The 21728-nt window shown below is 57.7% G+C and overlaps 1 protein-coding gene across 2 annotated transcripts in view; it reads right to left on the minus strand.

Moving 5' to 3' along the window:
• Positions 1–5665: 5665 nt before the first annotated feature.
• The window catches only part of CYB5R3 (cytochrome b5 reductase 3), a 49922-nt gene continuing 33859 nt past the window's right edge, over positions 5666–21728 (minus strand). For both annotated transcript variants that reach the window (XM_074391063.1, XM_039463247.2), the window contains 8 exons: positions 21060–21191; positions 16777–16849; positions 16274–16380; positions 13579–13708; positions 13051–13134; positions 12835–12920; positions 11338–11437; positions 5666–6777 (listed from right to left, as the gene is read on the minus strand). In XM_074391063.1, coding sequence (XP_074247164.1) covers positions 6605–6777; positions 11338–11437; positions 12835–12920; positions 13051–13134; positions 13579–13708; positions 16274–16380; positions 16777–16849; positions 21060–21143 — 837 coding nt within the window. In that variant the 5' untranslated portion in view covers positions 21144–21191 and the 3' untranslated portion in view covers positions 5666–6604. The remainder of the gene's footprint in view (positions 6778–11337; positions 11438–12834; positions 12921–13050; positions 13135–13578; positions 13709–16273; positions 16381–16776; positions 16850–21059; positions 21192–21728) is intronic.

Consider the following 21728-nt stretch of genomic DNA (forward strand, 5'->3'; position numbering starts at 1 on the left):
TCCCCAGACAGCTCTCTATCCAAGCCCCAACCAGACTCGACCTTGCTTAGCTTCCATGCTGGGGCCCCCTCAGGGTGCTATGGCATCCAAGGGTTGCCAGGCGAACCCCTACAAGAACATCCCAGGCTGCCGTGGGAGCACAGTCCAGTGGAAAGGGGGCCAGTGAGTCGGGGGCCATTGAAAAGCGTTGGGGAAAATGGGGCAAAGCAGAAGAAAGAGGATGCCAAAAGCCTCCAGCGCCTGTTTTCCCAGACCATCCCCCATCTAAGCCCCAGCCAGGCCAGACGCTGCTTAGCTTCCAGGCTTGAGGGCCCTCCGGCTGATAGCGTGACGGAGGACTGCCTGGACAGACATTCGTGGTGAGATCCTGGGTCGCAGCAGCATGGGTGAAGGCAGGCCAGAAAGGGGAGGGGCACAGTCAGCGGATGGTCAGGAAGCATCATGACCAGCAGGGAAAGGTGGGAAAGAAGCAGGAAGCCAAAAGTTTTCAGTCCCCAGTCTTCCTGCAGTCCTCCATCCGAGCCCCAGCCAGACACAACCCTCCTCAGCGTTTTGGCCTGGGAGTCCTCAGGTTGCCATGGGCCCTTGGGCTGCTGGAATTAACCCACATGGGAAATTTTCAGGCCGTGGCAGGGCAGCGGGAAATGTAGCCAGAGTCAGGTCTCAGAAAGCACTGTAAGAAGCAGCAGAGAGCAAGAAGGTAACAGAAATCCATGAGCCTCCAGCTCCCGGTCTCCCCAGGCGATTTGCCTTCCATGTCTCCGCCAGGCCAAACACCGCTTGGCTTCCGGACTGGGGCGCCCTCAGGCTGCTATGGTGCCAGGGTGCTGCCAGGACAGATATCCACAGGGAGGTCCCTGTCCATGGTGGTGAAGCATTCAGGCTAGAAACGGGGGACAGAAACTCAGCGGGGGTTGGAAAGCATTGACAAGTGGGGGAAAGCAGGAAGACAAAACCCTCCAGCCCCCCACCTTCCCAAGTGGTCTTTCATTCAAGAACCTGCCAGGCTTGACCCTGCTTAGCTTGGGAGCAGGGGTGCCTTAGGCTTCTATGGTGCCCGGGGGCTGCTGGGCAGACCCCCATAAAAAGGCCCCAAGCTGTGGTTGGGGTGCAGGCGGGCAAGTGTGGGACAGAAAGTCAGTGGGCACTTAGGAAGCATCGTGTCAAGCAGTGAAAAGTGGGAAGGAAGCAGGAAGCCGGAAGCTTGCAGCCCCCCGTTTCCCCAGGTGGTCTACCATCCCAGCCCCAGTCAGATCTGACCCTGCTTACCTTCCAGCCAGAGGTGCCCTCAGGCTGCTACAACACCCAAGGGCTGCCAGGCAGACCCCAAAAAGAAGGTCCTGGGCTGCTGTTGGGGCGCAAGTTGGCAGAAAAGTGGGCCAGAGAGTCAGGGGGCAGTTGGAAAAAGTTGCAATAAGCGGTGGAAAGCGGAAAGGGAGCGAGAAGACAAAAGCCTCGAGCACCCCGTCTCCCCAGACGGACCTCATACAAGCCCCAGGAAGGCCCAGCCCTGCTTACTTTCAAAACTGAGGCACCCTCAGGCTGCTACGGCCCCAAGGGCTGCTGGGGTGGCTCCACAAGAGTGGTTCCCCCACAGTCACAGGGGCAAAAAAGGATCAGCCAGAGTCAGGGGCTGTTGGGAAGCGTTGCTACAACTGGGGAAAAGCGCGAATGGAGCGGAAAGCCAGGAGCCTTCATCCCCTACTCTCCGCACGTGGTCTCCCATCCAAGCCCCTGCCAGGCCTGATCCTGCTTAATTTCCAGCTAGGATACTATCAGGCTGCTATGGCCACCCTTGGCTGCCAAAACGGAATTCCAAGTGGAGGCCCTGGATGCCGGCAAAGGAGCAGTCAGATAATAAAGGAAGACCGCGCTTTCCCCAAACCAAACACCGCATGTGCTCACTCCTAGCTGGGTGTTGAACAATGAGAACACATGGACTCAGGGAGAGGAGCATCACAACTGGGGGCAGTTGTGGGGTGGGGGTAGGGGAGGGACAGTGGGGGATGGGGAGGGTGGGGAGGGATAACGTGGGGAGAAATGCTGGATATAGTATACACCTAAAGTAAAATTAAAAAAAAAAAAAAAAAAAAAGAGGGGGAAACCAGAGAGTCAGGGGCACCAAGGAAGCGATTCCAAAAGCAAGGAAAAACGGTGAGGAAGGAGAAAGCCAAACACCTCCAGCCTCTGGACTTTCCAGCTGGTCCTCATTTCAAGCTTTATCCAAACCCGACATTGCTTTGCTCATCAGGCTGCTATGATGACTTCGGGCTTCCGGGTCCGACCCCCCGCAGGAGGTCCAAGGTGGCAGGTGTGCAGGACAAAGGGGTTCCAAAGAGTCAGGGGGTGGCTGAAAAGCGCTGTAACCAGTAGGGGAAAGCAGGAAGGGAGCCAAAAGCCAAAAGCCACCAGCCAGGGACTCTCCAGGCGGTCCCCCATCCAAGCCCTAGCCGGGCCCCACTCTGCTTAGCTCCCGGACTGGGGCGCCAGAGGTCGGCGGAGACGGACCCCTCCAGGGAGGTCCCTGGCCGCGGCAGGAGCGGGAAAGCGGAGCAGACTCGACGGTGTTGAAAACTGTTTGACAGCGGGAACGCGGCGGAAAGCCGAAACCCTACGGTCCCCGGTCCCCCCCGCGCAGCCCCCTTTCAGGCCGCAGCCAGGCCCAACCGGGCTCAGCCTCCTCCGGGCGCAGGCCCGAGAGCTGCTCTGGCGGCCAAGGGCGCGAGACAAACCCGGCCGGGGCGAAAGAGAGGACAGAGAGTCGGGGTGACCGGGAAGTGCTGGGCCGGGTGCGGGGCAGCTTGAAGGACGCGGAAAGACGAAGCGCCCGGCCCCAGACGCTCCAGGCTCGACCCCGCGCAGCGCCCGGCTCCGCCCGCCCGTGTTCTCGCTGCAGCCCGGGGTCTTTTTGTGGGAGTTTCTTCTGGAAGGTTCCGTGGGCCGCAGCAGTCCGCGGGCGCCCGGGCCGGCCGGAAGCCACAGTGATGCGGGCCCGGAGGCTCTTGGCTTCCCGCTGTTTTCCTGTTTTCTCCCACGTGTCCCAACACTTCGTAACCACCGCCGCTCTCGGGACCCCGTTTCCCGCCTACCTGCACCTCCAACGTGGACGAGGACGTCTCCACGTGGTCCGTGTTGGCGGACCCGGGTCAGCACCGCAGCCTGAGGGCGCCCAGCACTGACGCCGAGATGGCGAGAGCGTGGCCGGGGCTTAGCCGCGGGCCGCGCGGGGGCTGCAGGCTCGCGGCCTCCTGCCCGCGTCCCGCCCGCCCCGACTCTCTTCAGCCCCTTCCTTGCCCGCCTGCGCCCCCGCCCTGGCAGCCCCCGGTCACCGCCGCAGCCTGAGGCCTCCCCAGCCTGGAAGCTAAGCAGGGTCGCGCCTGGCTGTGCTGGGATGGGGGACCGCCTGGGAAGGCCAGCCCTGGCGCTCCTGGCTTCCTGCCCTTTTCCCTTTTTCCCGTGGTCGCACGGTTCTCACCACCCCGACTCTCAGACTGCTGTGGGGCTCGTGGGCTGCCTAGACGGAGCCCCAAAGGGAGGTCCAGAATGGTGGGGGGCTGAATCCGGGCGGGAAACTGAAGGCCAGAATGTAAGGGGGCGCTTGGGAAGCCCTTTTGCAAGCGAGGAGAGTGGAAAAAGAGCCGGAAGTACAAAAAAGAGTCAATGAAGTACAAAAAAAAAAAAAAACTGGATGTGGGGGCGCAGGTTTATAATCCCAGCTATTCCGGAGACTGAGGCAAGAGAATCGCTTGAACCTGGGAGGTGGAGGTTGCAGTGAGTGGAGATTGCGTCACTGCACTCCAGCTTGGGAGACAGCGCAATACTCCATCTCATTAATAAATAAATAAACAGGCCAGGCGCGGCGGCTCACACCTGTAATCCCAGCACTTTGGGAGGCCAAGGCGGGTGGATCACGAGGTCAAGAGATGGTTAGCGGGGCGTGATGGCGCATGCCTGTAGTCCCAGCTACTTGGAGGCTAAGGCAGGATTCCTTGAACCCAGGACGCGGAGGTTGCAGTGAGCTGAGGTCGTGCCACTGCACTCCATCAAATAAATAAATGCAGAAAGGTGTCCAGTCTGAGTGGAGAATGGCTGCCCTAGAGCCCTCTCCCATTTTCTGAATGGGGAACAGACCTGGAGAAGGCAGGCATCAGGACCAGCTCATCCCTTTTCCCAGGTCCTGGAGGCAGCCTTTTGTGGGCTCAGGCAGTTCTGTGCTCAAATCCTGAGACTTTCAGTCTCAGACAAGGACAGAAATGAGGATGAGACCTAACACGTGTCCACTGCTAGCACAGTCCCCAGCCACAGTGTGGAGGAGGCCATTTTGGGCCTGAGATTCCTTTTACTATCCCAGTAGGGAGTGAGGGGGCCAGAAACAGAACGGAAAGTGAGAGGTGAGAGGAGACGGGGCCCTCCCAGGCCCCCGGGGTTGGTCTCGGTCCCTCCTTCCTGTGAACCCGTCCCTTTCCCTCTTCTTCCCCACTCCCTTCCAGCCACTCTGGCCTTGCTGTGCTCCTGGGATCACCCAGTAAGTCTCCGGAGCACCAGCTCCTGCCTCCTGCATAACTGGGATTACAGGCATGTGCTACCATGCCTAATTTTGTATTTCTAGTAGAGAGAGGGTTTCTCCATGTTCGTCAGGGTGGTCTCAAACTCCGGTGATCCACCCACTTCAGCTTCCCAAAGTGCTGGGATTACAGGCATGAGCCACCGCGCCCGGCCCTGCTGCCCCATTTTAAGAATAGCCCCATGCCAGCGTGCCTCATCACCTCTGTAATTTACCACGTGCAGATGGAATCCTGACTTCCCTTAGTGTCAAAGCTCATCTGACACTGATGGGAGGCAGCAGCCTTGTGGTGGATTAGGGCTGCCTGGTTTCAGCTGGTTTGCCTCTGGGTGTTGGGAATTTTTTTCCTGTGCATACTTCCTTGTACTTTCCAAATTTTCTAGCACAAACATACATCAAAAATAAATGTCACGCCGGGCACAGTGGCTCACACCTGTAATCCCAGCACTTTGGGAGGCCAAGGTAGGTGGATCACTTGAGGTCAGAAGTTCGAGATCCGCCTGGCTAACATGGCAAAACCCTGTCTCTACTAAAAAATACGAAAAAGTTGGCCAGGCATGGTGGCTCACACCTGTAATCTCAGCACTTTGGGAGGCTAAGGCGGGCAAATCACAAGGTCAGGAGTTCGAGAGCAGCCTGACCAACATGGTGAAATCCCATCTCTACTAAAAAAAAAAAAAAAAAAAAAAAATTAGCTGGGTGTGGTGGCATGCACCTGTAATCCCAGCTGCTCGGGAGGCAGAGGCAGGAGAACCGCTTGAACCTGGGAGGTGGAGGCTGCATTGAGCCGAGATCACGCCACTGCACTCCAGCCTGGATGACAAAGCAAGACTGTCTCTTAAAAAACAAAAATTTAGCTGGCTGTGGTGCTACATGCCCATAATCCCAGCTACTCTGGAGGCTGAGGTGGTAGAATCACTTGAACCTGGGAGGCAGAGGCTGCAGTGAGCTGAGATCACACCACTGCACTCCAGCCTGGGTGACAGAGGGAGAGACTGTCTCAAAAAGAAAAACAAAAGAAAGAAATGCTGGGTCTTCCCAGCCCTTTCCTGTCCCCCCACCCCTTGTGATGCAGGTCACAGACCCTTGAGGAGCTACAGATGGGTTGATATTAGCAAAGTTTACTTCATTTTTTTTTCTGCTCATAAATGACTCTGGAAAAGCCGATACGCAAGAGGCTAACACAAACTGTAGTCTAAAGGCAATGTCGAGGTCACCAATACGTCCCTCAGACTCGAGGCACTGCTCAGAATCCCCCTGTGCTGGGGGGTGAGGGCAGGAGGGGATGGTGTAGGACACAGGAATAAACACGTGGTTATGGGAGTCCTGCGCCGGGGATGGTGGCCCCAGCCCAGGACCCCAAAACCACCAGGCGGTGCAGTGGGCTGCCCAGCCCACAGCTCGGGGCTCCCAAGGCTGCCTCGGTGTCTGCATGGGCTGGAAGGAAATGGCGAGGTTCCGTGGCCAGCACCCTCTTCCCACTCTAGCCAGAGGAGAGCCAAGCTCCCGGCTGGCCAGAGCCCGGGGTGGGGAGCAGCGCCCCAAGGGGGCTTTCTGGTGTCGCTGTCTCACACAGTGTCGGGTGCTGAGGCCTGGGCCCGGCCCTGATGCAGGAGTAGTAGCGGCAGGTGAGGCTGGGGGGGCCCTGGCACCTGCAGGTGTGGACTGCCCATCTGCATCTGCTGACATCCTGACTGTGGACCAAGGCTGGGAAGGGTGGGCTGAGGAGGCTGCTGGCAGCCCTTGGCCTTGTAGTGTGTGTGTCGGGTGGACGAGGGGTCATGAGGATAGGGATGGGGCGGGCGTCTCTGGTAAGAACCAGTAAGCACCCAGCAGGACCCACCCTGAAGGCTCAGCCGTGGCCCACCTGGGATAGAGCCCTGCTCCAAAAGGGGCCCCAGGAGGCCTGCTGAGCTGGGTGATGCACCAGGGCACGGGCAGGCCAGGCTGAACCCGGAGCCCCAGTGCGCGATGCGGGGAGGTGACAGGGTGAGCGTGGACGGGACGCAGGGCAGGAGGCCGTGTGACTGTGCCCGGCCCTCAGAAGGCGAAGCAGCGCTCCTTGGGGTGGCCCACACGGTCCAGGTTGGGCAGGCAGGCGTACTGGATCATGGGTGGGGGGCCACACATCAGCACCAGCGGCTCCTCCTCCGGGGGTGGAAGGTGGTCCCGGATCATCTCCTCGTTCACGAAGCCCTGGCTGTAGTCCCAGGCTGTGGGGTGAGAGACCAGGTGAGCTGACGTGTGGCTGTGTCGCCACCAACCTGCTGACCGAGCAGCCCTAGGCTGTGAATTCGCCAGACATTAAAAAAGGAGAGGCAGGCCGGGCGCGGTGGCTCACACCTGTAATCCAAGCACTTTGGAGGCCAAGGCGGGCAGGTCACCTGAGGTTGGGAGTTCAAGACCAGCCTGACCAACATGGCGAAACCCCGTCTTTAAAAAAAAAAAAAAGAAAAAAAGAGAGGCTGATCCTAGCAAACCGTGACCAGTCCCCCTGCCCCTAACCCTGACTCAGGCCTGTGGCCTCAGGCCCTGCAGCCTGAAACCAGGATGCCAGCTCGTCACAGTTCCCCTCACTGGACTTTACAACACCTTTTGCTTCCATTTGGCCCTCCCATGTGGCCCTTGGAACAACCAAGTGGGTGGACAGGGTGGGGGTTATGAATCCCATTTTATGGATGTGGTAACTGAGGCCCAGAAGACCCAGAGTTGAGTTGCTCAAGGTCGTCCAATAAGGCAGGGACAAGGGCCAGGCGTGGTGGCACACGCCTATAATCCCAGCACTTTGGGAGGCCGAGGCGGGTAGATTGTGAGGTCAAGAGATCGAAACCACCTGGTCAACATGGTGAAACCCCGTCTCTACTAAAAATACAAAAAATTAGCTGGGCATGGTGGCGCATGCCTGTGATCCCAGCTACTCAGGAGGCTGAGGCAGGAGAATTGCCTGAACCCAGGAGGCGGAGGTTGCGGTGAGCCGAGATCGCGCCATTGCACTCCAGCCTGGGTAACAAGAGCGAAACTCCGTCCCAAAAAAAGAAAAAAAGAAAACAAAAAACAAGGCAGGGACATGACCAAGATCCAGAGGTCCCCAGGCTGGTGCTCTGCCCCGGGCTGGTCGGGGTGACACTTTCTAGCCGCCCCCACCTCCATGAGCCCACTGTGACTCCCCAACAAGGACGTCGGCCCATGAGGAGCTGTGTGTCCTGCCCCTCTAGCCCAGAGCACCCACGACGATATGGCTGGTCTCTATCCTTAGCAACCAGAAACAGCCACCCCACAGCCCTCCACACCAACAGAAAAGCTGCTGAAGCCCCATGCCAGGAGGGCTGGCATCGGCTGACACAGACACCTTGCTCAGACCGCCAAAGTTTACAGCATCATAGTCCACACTACGGAGGTCCTGAAGGGGAGGGGCCAAAGCAGTCCCAGCTTGCCCTGGAACCAGGAAGAGTCTACAATGCTGAGCAATGGGGTCCTCTTTACCTCATGGACACCCGAGCTAAGTAACTGACTGCATTTCCCTTTTCACCTTGGCTGCCGGGAAGCTTGGAGTGGTATGCATGGCCCATTCACGACAAGCACGCATGACAGTCCATGTTTCTGTACAAACCCCATTCCTGATTCCTTCATTTTATGGCCCTGCCCTTGTTTCCCTTTCAGTCCTACTTTCCATCTGTGCCACTCTGACTCACCAGACAAGTCTTTGGAAGCCTCCTAAAATCCCTCTGGAACAAGGCGAAGCATAGAAAGTATTTTTATAGCTGGGCAATGGATCTGAAGTGGATCTAAAAGTACTTTGTAAAAACTGAATGGAAATAAACTGTATTTGCTAGTGTACAAAATGTGCAGGTATATAAGACATCTTTCAATTGCCAAGGATTTCTTTTCAGTGTTTTTTTTTTTTTTTTAAGAGATGGGAACTGGCTGCACTGTCCCGGCTGGCATGTAGTAGCTATTCACAGGTACGATCACAGAGTACTCCAGCCTGGAGCTCCTGGGCGCACGCGACCCTCCTGCCTCAGCTTTGAGTAGCTGGGACTACAGGTGCCTGCCACTGTGCCTGGCTCAGTGTGTTTTTCCTTTCTTTTTTTTTTTTTTTTAACAGAGTCACGCTCTTGTTGCCCAGGCTGGAGTGTAATGACACATTCTTGGGTCACTGCAACCTCTGCCTCCCGGGTTCAGGTGATTCTCCTGCCTCGGCCTCCCAAGTAGCTGGGGTTACAGGCATGCGCCACCATGTCTGGCTAATTTTGTATTTTTAAAAATTTTTTTATTTTAAGCCATGGAAAATTAAAGCAATTAATTAAATAATTTTGTATTTTTAATAGAGACGGGGCTATTGGCCAGGCTGGTCTCGAACTCCCGACCTCAGGTGATCTGCCCACCTCAGCCTCCCAAAGTGTTGAGATTACGGCCATGAGCCATAATAGCGTCCAGCCTCTTAGTGCATTTTCTTCTATACCTGTCCTGAAAGCGGCTCTGTGGGGAAAACAGTCGCTGAACCTGCCTGGAGTCCTCGCTGCTCCCCCATCCTCCACTTAGCTACGGTACAGCCAGTCTGGCCTATCACCACTTACTTTCTCAACCTCTGGAATTTCAGCGTACATCTGATGCTACAGCAGTACCTCAACTGGCCTTGAATTGTGGGTCATGGTGGCAATAAATCAATGCTAGGAGACCACCCAGCTACTCCTCATTGGCAGGTAACTGTCCCTGGGCGGTGGTGCAGGTGCTGCCGCGTGTGGCCACCAGGGGTCAGCATCGGGCCCCCACCCCACCCCCACCCCCGCGGGACCAGGCCTCGCTCTGACAGGGCAGCGCTCCTGCAGGCACCCGGGATTGGGACCACTCGCATCCCGGACAGGGATCGGGCTGAAGCCTGTTGCAGGAGCCGGCCCTGCCCACGACATTAGAAACTGCAGTCAGAAGGGAGCGAAGCCGCCTGTCGTTTCCTCCCTTTAGATGGACACATGCGCACAGGATAAATGCTCCTCCTTTACTAGAAGAGAAATGGCAGCTAGACTCCCAGAACCAGCGCCCTGGCCGACCTCCGCTCCACCTGCTGCCTGGCTTTGCTCAGCCTCCTGCATTACACGAACCCCGGTACTATACCGGCGTGGCAATTCACTAAGAAATCTGCTTTCCGGGCCGGGCGCGGTGGCTCAAGCCTGTCATCCCAGCACTTTGGGAGGCCGAGGCGGGTGGATCATGAGGTCAAGAGATCGAGACCATCCTGGTCAACATGGTGAAACCCCGTTTCTACTAAAAATACAAAAAACTAGCTGGGCGTGGTGGCGCGTGCCTGTAATCCCAGCTACTCAGGAGGCTGAGGCAGGAGAATTGCCTGAACCCAGGAGGCGGAGGTTGCGGTGAGCCGAGATCGCGCCATTGCACTCCAGCCTGGGTAACAAGAGCGAAACTCCGTCTCAAAAAAAAAAAAAAAAAAAAGAAATCTGCTTTCCGTTAGTCCTCAGCCTCCCGCACTGGAATGTCAGCTGTGCGGCCACGTTGGCTTCGTGAGCACTCCGGGTGGAGGGGCCGCCCTGCAGGGGGTGGGCTAACCCAGGACTACCGGTCCCGCTGGAGGCTGGACACGGTGACAACCCAGGCATCCACCCCCTCCCCAGGCCTGGCTCTCAGCCCGAGGGCTGGTCATTTGAGGAGGGCAGCCCCTCCTTCAGGGATGGACCCAAGTGACCCAGCCAAGGAGCCCATGTGCTCCTGGGAAGAGTGGAGGGTGCTGTGGGCAGAGCTCGCTCATCAGCAGAGGGTGTGCGCCCCTGCCGTGGATGAGTCCTGGGGGAACAGTTGGGCTGCAGGAGGTGCTGGAGGCAAAGCAGGGGCAGATGGTGGGACATGAGGCCCAAGCTGGCACTCAAGCGGTGTTCAAAAACGGTGCTTCTAACACTTCGAAATTTCCCAGAAAATGCAGGCGCAGGTCCCCAGCTTCTCTTGAAAAGCAGAAGCCCTGGCCGCACAGGGCTGTGCACCTCCACAGCGGGACTGCCCATGGTGGACGGGGCTGTGTCCTCTGAAACTGGCAGAAGCAGTCCCCGCCTCTCCCTACGGACTCTCAGCCCTGAAGCCAACCATCACCAGAATGATCCCTCGGAAGCCTGAGCTTTGCTTTTCTTAGAGCAAAGAAGCCGTGATATTCGTTATACCTACATCTTTATCTGAAGCCAAAAAGGGAAGGGCACTTGAACTCCCAGAGGGCAACGTCACTGCAAGCGGTGGCCCTCAATCGCTGCCTCCTGCGCAGCCTTGACTCCCCCACAACTCCCTTGGCAAGCAGCTCTGCCACTGGCCAGGTGGAACACAGGTGACCCCAACACTGGCCCAGCCCACTCCCCAGGACTGACGATGGGAGAGAAGACGGCCTCGGCGCACCCCGCAGTGCTGGAGAGAGTGCAGGCTGGGAAGTGGGAGCAGCGGCCGCCACCGCTGCCCCAAGACTCGCCACGAAGGGAGCCCAGCCCAGGGAGAGGACGCCGGCCTCCTGCGCCCAGCCGGGCAGTGCAACGCACCCAGGAAAGGACTCTGCCTCTGGAGGCACGGACCTGAGTTCCTGGCCAGGCTGTGGTGGTTTCAGCTGTGTGGCATCAGTGAACCCTTGTTCCTCATCTGTGAGACAGGGCCACACCATCTCCCTCCCACAGGGCCACACTGAGTGCCACAGATGGTGCAAAGGCTCAAGGCCGCAAAGGGCCGGGCACAGATGAGCTGCAGGCTGGCACCTGATACCCAGCCAGCGCGGGGCCCCCCTCGCTCACCTTCAGGGGCTCTGTCCAGCGTGTACCAGAGCTTGAAGCGCGAAGAATGTTCGTTCCTGAGTTCCTCCAGCTCAGGCCGCAGCAGGATGTCCTTCTCAGTCTGCAGGGGACAGGACCAGGTGGTCAGGAGGGACAGGTGGCAGAGACCGCCCCAGAGACACTCCACAGAGATGCGCCTGGTCATCACGCCCAGAAGGGGACTCAGCCACAGCTCATCCGCAACGCCTCTCTCCTGGTCTAGCCTACGGAGCCCCTCACAGCTGCTGACGGAGGGACGGAGGGACGGAGGCACTCACTACAAACTCAGTGTGTGAACTGCTTCTGATGTGGGGAAACGTGCATGTCCTGAGAGCGGGGAAAAATGACCCCTGGGGCTGGGACCCTTCAGAGAATCCCTGGGGCCAAACGGTTTTCATACGATACTGAGACACTGTTGGTATTTTTCACTCCTGCTCTCAGGAGAGGCTGCGTGACTCCAAACCTTACACAGACGGGGTGCAGAAGCAGACACAGAAATCCAGCTGTCCTGCGAAGCCAGACATCTACGGTTGGCAAAAATGTAAAACAAAATGTTTTCTAAAACACAGTGTATAAAAAATAAAAATATGCCCTGGTTTCCGCACTTCCTATGAGACATGTGTAGTGAAGCCCCGCTCAGAGGCTGTGTGCCGAGGTACAGAACGAGGCGACCACACTGCCCTCACTACCAGGTGCCAAGATGGCCTCCCAGACTCTGACCCCGCACCACCAAGCCTCTGCTGCCCTCCCTCCCTCCACACCAGCCAGCTTGCAATTTCTGGCTCTTTCTCCCCTGGGCCTAGCAAGGCCATCTCGGTTTGCCTTGGGGCTGTTTTCTGCAGCTGGAGGGCAGGGTGGGCCAAGGACGCATATCCAAGACCCTCAAATCCACGTCATCAGTCTCAAAACACTGACCCTGGAAAGACCTTGCAACAACCCTGTTTCATCATCAGCTTATTCCACAGATGAGGGCGTGAAGCCCAGAGAGGGCAAGCGGCTGGTCCAAGGCCACACAGCAGGCCACGGCAGGCAGGCAGTGGGGACAAGAATATGAATCAGGAGCCAGAGAGACCAACGTTCAAATCCTGCCCTGACACCCTGTAGCTCAGGGATTGTGTGCAAACCTCTGGTCATTTGTAAGACGGGCCCCTCCATTTCCAGGCCCATACTGGCCCACACCCAGGCCAGTGTTCTTCCTACTCCACCATGTTCACGGTGAAGGCAGTTCTGAGTTTGAGAGGAAGCCACTGGGGAGGGGTGTTCAGGGAGCTCCCCTCAAGGCAGCCCCCTCAGCCGGACACAGGCTCTGCACCACAACACCTGCCCCCATGTGCTTCCAAGAACGTTCAGAGCACCCCCCCGGATTTCGGTCATCCTCAGAATCTCAGCAGAGCCATGCAGACCCCTCAACAGCACCTGACGGGCCCAGAGTCCCCTCAGGGAAAGCTGAGTTTGCATATCATGGGGATGCCCACTGACCTGGTTGGCAAAGAGCAGGTGGCATACGGTATGGTCGTCGGGGTCCTTCATGATGGCCCGGATCACCTGCAGCATCGGGGTGATGCCTGCAAGACAGCCGGGCAGGCCCCCCACATGCTGAGTGACGCCTGCTCACAGGCGCCGCCCCGCTCAGCTGTACAAGGGGGAGAGGGGCCAGGACCACTCCCGACCCCACCCATGACATCTGCCATGTACCTGTCCCTCCTGCGATCATGCCCACAGACTTCACTGTCTTGATGACGGGGTTGGATTTTTTGTCAGGTCGGATGGCAAACTTCCCTGGGGAGAAAGAACGGGTGAGGCTGACCGTCAAGCATGCCACGCGTAGGGGCTGGAGAGGCTGCAGAACCTGCCCCCACACTTTGAGGACCGAGGTGGATGGAGGTGGCTGCCATTGTACTCCAGCCGTCAGGACGGTGCAGGAGCAGCAGAGAGGCTGGGGACCGGAAGGCCAGCTCCGCCCCCTTGCTTCCTTGTTTCAGATGCTGAGAAAACCAAACAGAGCCTGGCAGCCAGTGAGCTGTGGCCCCCAGGAGCCGCCCGTCCGCAACCCCCATGCTGACAACTTATCCCCTCTACAGCCAGGGAGACTCAGGTCCCAGAGAGGGACAGCTGGCCCGAGAGTCACCCATCCACACGGAGCCAGGGGCCTGCACCCAGCACCCCCAAGCTCTCCAATTCTCGGAGCCCGCTCTGTAATCAGGGGATTCCGACCCAAGTCACCTTTGCCCTGGTAGACCAGCAGCCCGTTGGGGCCCCGGAATTCAATGGTGTCTCCAATCTGCATGCTTTCCAGGTACTGGGACATCTTCCCTCCGGCGGGAAACTTGGGATGAGTGTCCTTGAAGTAAACCTGCAAGACACCCCCACAGCCCTCAGTTCTGGCTCCCGGGCCTGCCCAACAGGAGGAAGTGCCTCTTCTGCGGCTCTTCTCAGGCTCACACGGGGCCTTCTCCTGCGTGGCCCCACCCACCCAGCCGCCAAATCGTACCTGTCCCGCACCCATCCTTCACCCGTCCTTCCAGGAGGCAGCCTCCACCTGACATCCCCGGGAAAGCAAGGCGCCAACCTGGTGTACAAGGCCAACTGGCTGCGGGGCTGGATGCGCTCCCATTTCACCAGCTGTCTCAGGGGCCCCTCCGAATGGGAGACAATGACATCTGTCAGCAAAGTCAAGGCTCTGGGAGGCCCACTCAGCCACACTCCTCCTGGGGGCCATTCGGTCCCTTCCATTTTGTGCTGTTGTAAAAACCGTGTTCACTTTGGAACTACCTCCTGCCCTGCACTCTCTGGGATTACTGTCTTGGAAAAGAGGAGCGCCTCGATCCAACCCACGTGCAGAGATGGGGAGACAGGAGGAGCGGCACACCCTGGCCAGCGAGTCTGATGGATGCAGAAGGGAAAGGCGGCTGGGGGAGGGACAGTGTGTGCACAGGGCCTTGGGGAGGGGAGCCTGTTGTGGCCTCAGCACAGAGGGTGGCTACAGGGCGTGGAGGCAGAGGGCAGAGGAGGGCCAGGGAGAGACAGGCAGAGCCCACTATCCCGGGCCCTGGGTGCCAGGCCAGGACTCTGACCTTGACCAAGGACCAAGGGAGCCAGCAAGGTCCCCAAGCCAGCAGGGGCCTGGTCACCTGTGAGTTTTTCATCCCCAACTTGAATCCTCCCAATAGCTTCTCCACATCTGGCCGGAGAGACTTCAACGTGAACAGATGTGTGAGCCCTCAGCACCACCTCTGTGCTTGTAGACAAAGCTCCAAACCTTACTGGGGCCTCCAAGGCCCTCTGCGTCCCCACTGACCTCCCCTACCCCTTGCCCCCACCCTCCAGCCACCTCAATCCTCGAGCCTGCTGCTGACCTCAGGGCCTTTGCACCTGAAGCTCCTTTTCTTCCTTCACTTGCTCGGCCCCAGATCTCACCGTCACTGTCGCCTGCTAGGGAGCCGCTCTCACCAGCCAACCCACCCATCTCCCCGGTGACCCTGGAAGCTCAGTCACAGCTACCTGTCCCCTGCAGGGAGCACCGGCTTCCCCACAACCATGTGCTCAGTGTCCTCCAGCCAGACAGGCTCCTGAGGCCAGGCCTGGATGTCCCAGCAAGGAAGAAGCCCAGGCCAGGCAGACCCAGTGCCCCTCCCCACCCTCGAGATCCAGTGCCTGCCCCGAGACCTGGCAAGACTCATGGCCTCAGCTGCAGCCCAGCAAGGGGGCTCTAGCGGTACCTGAGGGTGCTGGGCTAGGGAAGCTGTGGGGCCCCACGGCCACTGGTCTAGGGGTACCTGAGGGTGCTGGGCTAGGGAAGCTGTGGGGCCCCACGGCCAGTGATCTAGGCTGCTTCTCATCTGTTCCGCAGGAAAGCTTGTATTTTTTTTTCTTCTTTTGACCAAGTCCCGTTCTATTGCCCAGGCTAATCTTGGTTCACTGCAACCTCTGCCTCCCAGGTTCGAGCAATTCTCCCGCCTCAGCCTCCCAAGTAGCTGGGATTATAGCTGTGTGACACCATGGCCAGCTAATTTTTTTTTTTTTTTTTAAGATGGGGTTTCACCATGTTGGCCAGGCTGGTCTTGAACTCCCGACCTCAGGTGATCTGCCTGCCTCGGCCTCCCAAAGTTCTGGAATTACAGGTGTGAGCCACTGAGCCCAGCTGAAATCTTGTATTTCTAATTTGCATAAAAAACGTCCCTGCTGGGGCCGCCATGCTGCCTCTGACTTCCACTCGGCTTGTGTTTTAGGCTCTGGGCTGTGGCCCCTAATGGCTGCATCTTCTCCTGTGAACCTCCACCTCCAACCCCGTGATGGACCCCAGCAAGCCCAGCACCCCAGCTCCAAGGCAACATCCCATGAGACCCTCACATGCTGCCCTAGCAGGCCTGGGGACATTTCTCAAGGAAACAAGAACAGGGCCTGCGTGTCGCGGAGGCCCAGCCGCTGACCATGGCGGAGTGGCCGCCTCACCCCGCACTCGGGGCCCAGCTCCCAGGGATCTCCCAGCGTGAGTGCAGGGGTGGGGCTGTGCCATCACACCTCGAAGCAGGAGAGTCTGCACCACCAGCCGGCCTTCCTTCCTGGCACCTCTGCTGCAGGTACCTGTTCTTGTTTAAAGGTGCTTGGCCTGAACCTCGGCCCTGATCTCTGCCAAGGCCACGGCTTTTGTTGGTAAACAATGACTTGCTATTTACTCAGAAACCAGCACAGGGAGCACTGGGCCTTTAGAGACCAGGCTCTGGGGGGACGGGGGCCCGAGAGGGCTCTAGAAGCCACCACACCTGCAAGCCCCTGGGGAAGTGGGGCGGCTGTGACCCAGCCTGGGCTGCGCAGGGCAGGAGCAGGGGCCTTCCCTGTCCAGCGGCTCCATGTGGGATGTGGGCTGTTGCCATGGCCACCCACCCACCCCTCCACAGTCATAACCCAGAGGCTTCACCTTGATGACCAGGTCCACGAAGCCCTTGTCATCATCACTGGAGACGGGTGTGTAGGGCCGGATGACCAGGTTTCCGTCAATTCGAGCCGAGAGATAGATGTGCTGGCCTGCAGGACAGGACGGGGTCACTCCAGGACAGGGTCAGAGATCATCCCTGCGGGTGACCTGTGGGTCTTGTCAACCCACTCCCCTGCACCCTGCCCGGCATTCAAAGCCTAGCCTGGCCTCAGCTCCCACGGCCCCTCCCACCACCCCTCCCAGGGACTCCCCTCACATCCCAGCTTCCGGCCTCCACACCTTCACTCTTGCTGTGCCACTGCCAGGGACCCTGGGCCTTCCTGTTCTCATTTAATAGACTTGCCCTCAAAGGCCCAGGGCAGCTGTCACCTCCTCCTGAAGCCTTCCCTGCTCTCCCTGGTGGAAACGTAAAGCTCCCCTCTCTCTGATCTAGTGCCCCAGCTGCCTGCCAGGCTCCACGTAGGCCCGGCAGGGGCAGGACTCACCGACAGGGAGGCCCAGGATGTGCTGGGGCGACGGCAGGGCGAAGCGGAAGCGCCGGGTGTCATGGCTGATGATCTGTAGAGAGGCCCAAAGCTGCTGGACGGCCCCCAGGGCAGAGGGGCTCCCAGACCTCAGAGCCCCCATCCCACTCCTCCTCAGGGTCCCCACCCTTTCCCAGTGCCCCTGAGTGTTCTTGTAAGAAGTGACGCTGATGCCACGTGCCACGCACATACCAGCACACTGCATGTGAGGTGCTGAGGTCAGGTGCATGCTGGGTATGTCTGTCCTGCTGGCCCAGAGGGGCCACATGCAAGGTGGCCAAAGTAGGGAATGAACCCAGGCTCCCCAAGGGAAGACACCAGACAGCCCAAAAAACTTCCAGGACAGGGAGAGAGGAATCCACCTCTGCCATCAGCTCAAGTAGTGGCCTGGAATAGCAGGAAACACTCAGCAGCTGGATACACAAACTGGAGCAGAGCTAGACAAGGCTGCACGTGCCCAGGCCTACGCCCCGAGAGAGGGGCTGCAGAGGCCATGGCAACCGAGAGCCCCTTGGGAAATGGGGCAGCCAGGACTGAGGTGGCTTCACGGGGCAGGAAGTGCAAGCCTTCCCCGCCCAGGAGCTCCAAGAGCCCAAAGCCAGGCTTCCACTCTGCACAGGGGGAGCATCCAGGGCACGGTCAGTGGCTGGGACAGTGGCAGAGGAGACGGGGGAGCAGGTGGCTGGCTAAGAGCCAGGCTGGGCCAGGGATGGAGCTGAGACAAAAGCCCGTGAGGTCTTACTAAGTGGGTCTTACACTGAGGCCAGGGACAATCACATAACGAGTTCCAGTGAGAGCTGGAACCAACCCCAGCGCCCTGAGGGTACACTCCCTGTGGGGTCTCCGGTACCCGCACGGCCAGGAGAGGGAGAGTGGAGGAGCCACGCAGAAGGTGGGTGCCACTGAGCGTGTCTTACATCCAAATGTGACAAAGTCCACACACAGACGGTGTCAGCACTTAGAGGGGGACAACAGACCTCTCCAATGGGGCAGAATATCACCGATGCCCATCTTGGCTCAGTATGAGAACAAACTCCCTGACCTCAGCAGTGTGCCAGCACAGGGCAGTCGCCTGAAGGAGAGACCTGTCCTTGCACGTGCGAGCAGAAGCACATCACAGGGAAAACGGCACGGACGCCACCCAGGGTCAGGCGTGCAGGCGGCCCACCGACCTCCGCCCAGCTGCCCAGGCCGCAAAGCCGACTCCACTGGAAGCCTCTGCACTAAGGGCAGACGGAGCCCCAAGGCTTCCTGGAAGTGGTTTCCAGGACTAGCAATTGGTCCTAACGGTCAAGGTCAGACACCCACATGCCAGAAAATATTTGGAGGAAGAACAGAGGGAAGACAAGAGATGGAAATAATGGTGCTGGCCAGCCTCCAGCAGGGCAGCTGGGGGCACAGCACAGGGCACCCAGAGCAGCCCACTGCAGGCCCCGCAAGGCCACCACGGGCACAACACGGGACAAAGCTGCAATCCTAGGACATCTGCCACACGCTCAATCAAAAGGACCTGGAGGGTCCCTTGCATAACACCCCCAGGATGACATACTAAAAGGATGCATGTTGTCTGGCTGGATAAAAATCAGGTTATGGGCCAGGCGTTGTGGCTCATGCCTGTAATCCCAGCACTTGGGGAGGCCAAGGTGGGTGGATCACGAGGTCAGGAGTTTGAGACCAGCCTGGCCAAGATGGTGAAATCTCATCTCTACTAAAACACCAAAAGTAGCTGGGCACGGTGGCTCAAGCCTGTAATCCCAGCACTTTGGGAGGCCGAGGTGGGTGGATCACGAGGTCAAGAGATCGAGACCATCCTGGTCAACATGGTGAAACCCCGTCTCTACTAAAAATACAAAAAATTACCTGGGCATGGTGGTGTATGCCTATAATCCCAGTTACTCAGGAGGCTGAGGCAGGAGAATTGCCTGAACCCAGGAGGCGGAGGTTGCAGTGAGCCGAGATCGTGCCATTGCACTCCAGCCTGGGTAACAAGAGTGAAACTCCGTCTCAAAAAAAAAAAAAACAGCGGCCGGGCGCGGTGGCTCAAGCCTGTAATCCCAGCACTTTGGGAGGCCGAGGCGGGTGGATCACGAGGTCAAGAGATCGAGACCATCCTGGTCAACATGGTGAAACCCCGTCTCTACTAAAAATACAAAAAAATTAGCTGGGCATGGTGGCACGTGCCTGTAATCCCAGCTACTCAGGAGGCTGAGGCAGGAGAATTGCCTGAATGCAGGAGGCGGAGGTTGCGGTGAGCCGAGATCGCGCCATTGCACTCCAGCCTGGGTAATGAGCGAAACTCCTCCTCAAAAAAAAAAAAAAAAAAAAAACACCAAAAGTAGCCAGGGTTCAAGTGAATCTCCTGCCTCAGCCTCCCAAGTAGCTGGGATTACAAGCATGCACTACCACGCCCAGCTAATTTTGTATTTTTAGTAGAGATGGGGTTTCTCCATGTTGGTCAGGCTGGTCTCAAACTCCTGACCTCAAGTGAGGTCACCCGCCTTAGCCTCCCAAAGTGCTGGGATTACAGGTGTGAGCCTCTATGCCCGGCCCTACTGTTGTTTCTTAATTCCAGAAGTAATGTGTGATTTATATGTGCTCACAACAAAAACTCTGCGAAGTATGACCTCCACCCCTGCCCCACTGTGGCATCCCCGTGCAGAGGGCCCAGGTCACAGCTCAGCCTGAGCCTGCCAGACCCCGCCTAGGTATCAAGTTCACACACAGTGATGTGTGGAGGGGTGGGTGTGCGCACACTCAGTTTCTTTTTTTTGACAACCTGATTTTTTTTTTTTTTTTTTTTGAGACTGAGTCTCACTCTGTCACCCAGGCTGGAGCGCAATGGCGAGATCTTGGCTCACTGCATCCTCTGCCTGCCAGGTTCAAGCGATTCTTCTGCCTCAGCCTCCCAAGTAGCTGGGATTATAGGCACCTGCCACCATGCCTTGCTCATTTTCATATTTTTAGTAGAGACAGGCTTTTACCACGTTGGCCAGGCTGGTCTCAAACTCTTGACCTCAGGTGATCTACCCGCTTCGGCCACAAAAGTGCTGGGATTACAGGCATGAGCCACCATGCCTGGCCAGTAATTTCCTTTCCATTTTGTATTTTTTTGCTTCTCTCTGCTTGTCAACTTCTCTATGAACTCCTGGGACAATTACAGAAACTTGCCCCAACAGTTACAGGAAGTGGCGAGCTCCGTGCCATGGAGGCCTGAGATTCCTGGGAAGCCTGAGGCTGTGGCAGATGACTTTCTCTGCTGTGACTCAGTTTTCCCTGCCACACCCCTCCTTTGCCTGCTAAGGGTGGCCAGAATTAGGGTCAGGGAGGGGCTCTGAACAGAGCAAGTGACAGAGGGAAGCAGTCTTTACTGAGCAGCAAGCAAAGGAGGGAGAGGATGGTTTTAAATCATAATGAGAGATTTGAAAAAAAAGGAGTCACGCTGAGCAGCATGGCCCAACACTTTGGGAAGTGGAGATGCAGGGATCACTAGAGAGCCCAGCAGTTTGAGACCAGCCTAGGCAACAGGACAAAACTCCACCTCTACAAAAAATACAAAAATTAGCTGTACATTCTGGCACACGCCTGTAATCCCAGCTACTCAGGAGGCTGAGGTAGGATAATCACTTGAGCCTGGAAGGCAGAGGGTGCAGTGAGCAGAGATCACACCACTGCACTCCAGCCTGGGACACAGAGCAAGACAATGTCTCAAAAAAATAAATAAAAGAATGAATGAAAGAAGGAAAGAAAAGAAAGGAAAAAGGAGAGGGGAGGGAAGAGAAGGGGAAGCGGGGAAGGGGAGGGAAGGATCAAACAGGGCAGAGGAGTCCCGAACAGCTGACAGCACCCAGGGAATCTGCACAGGTGTGAAAGGCATCCAGGCCCAGCAGTACCGGGCTGTGGAATGACGCTGGGGGAGGGGACGAGGGAGGAAGCCTTATCTTCCACTCTCACCTCCTGCTTTCCTACCCCATAAAGCGGGGACTGGGCCTAAGTGTTCTGAGGGTTCCTTCCACTCTGCCCTTCCATGAGGCAGTGAGTGTGGTTCAGAGAACAGGCTCTGCGCACAGAGACTGGGGTTTAAAGCCCTCTGCCACTTCCTGGTGGCCTTAGCAAGGGACATCACCTTGCTTTCTCCATCCGTAAAATGGGCGGACAACAGTGTCCACTTCAGAGCAGGACCACGCCCTGAGCACAGAGCAGGTGCCCGAGCCATGCTGTGGTGCTGACGAGGACATGGCACTCACCTCCCGGTCGATGAGCCGCAGCGGGTACTTGACGTCCGGGCTCTCGAGGGTGATGGCCGGCGTGGAGCGCTGGAACAGCTTCATGAGCAGACTGTACAGGAACCAGACTGGAGAGAGGACCACATGGCCCAACTGAAACGACAGGGGGCCGCGGGGTCAGCGCAGGAGCCTGCCTCTCCGCTGCACACACCGGCTCAGCCACATGCCAGGCCGCCGCTCACGCGGCCCCCTCCGCCGGAGCACCCTCTCCCCACCGCCCTCATCCAGAGAACTGCATCAGCCATTCTGGCGCCCACGAGGAGAAGCTATAAAGACCAGACTCCTGACACCTGTCACAGAGCATTACCCAGGCTTCTAGGCTCAGTACCATGAGAAAAAGTTCCCTTTCCTCGGAGGAGCAGGGACCAACACATACTAAGTATCAAAACACATATTCTTTTTCACTTTGGCTACTAGGAAGCTCAGAGTAAAACTAATCTTTTTTGTTTGTTTGAGATGGAGTTTCTCCTTTTTAATTTTTTTTTTTTTTTAGAGACAGCATTTCACTATGTTGGCCAGGCTGGTCTTGAACTCGTGACCTCAGATGATCCACCCGCCTTGGCCTCCCAGAGTGCTAGGATTACAGGTGTGAGCCACCAGACCCGGCTGGATGGAGTTTCACTCTTGTTG

Source organism: Saimiri boliviensis, chromosome 21 (genome assembly GCF_048565385.1).
Source record: "Saimiri boliviensis isolate mSaiBol1 chromosome 21, mSaiBol1.pri, whole genome shotgun sequence".
NCBI lineage: Eukaryota > Metazoa > Chordata > Mammalia > Primates > Cebidae > Saimiri > Saimiri boliviensis.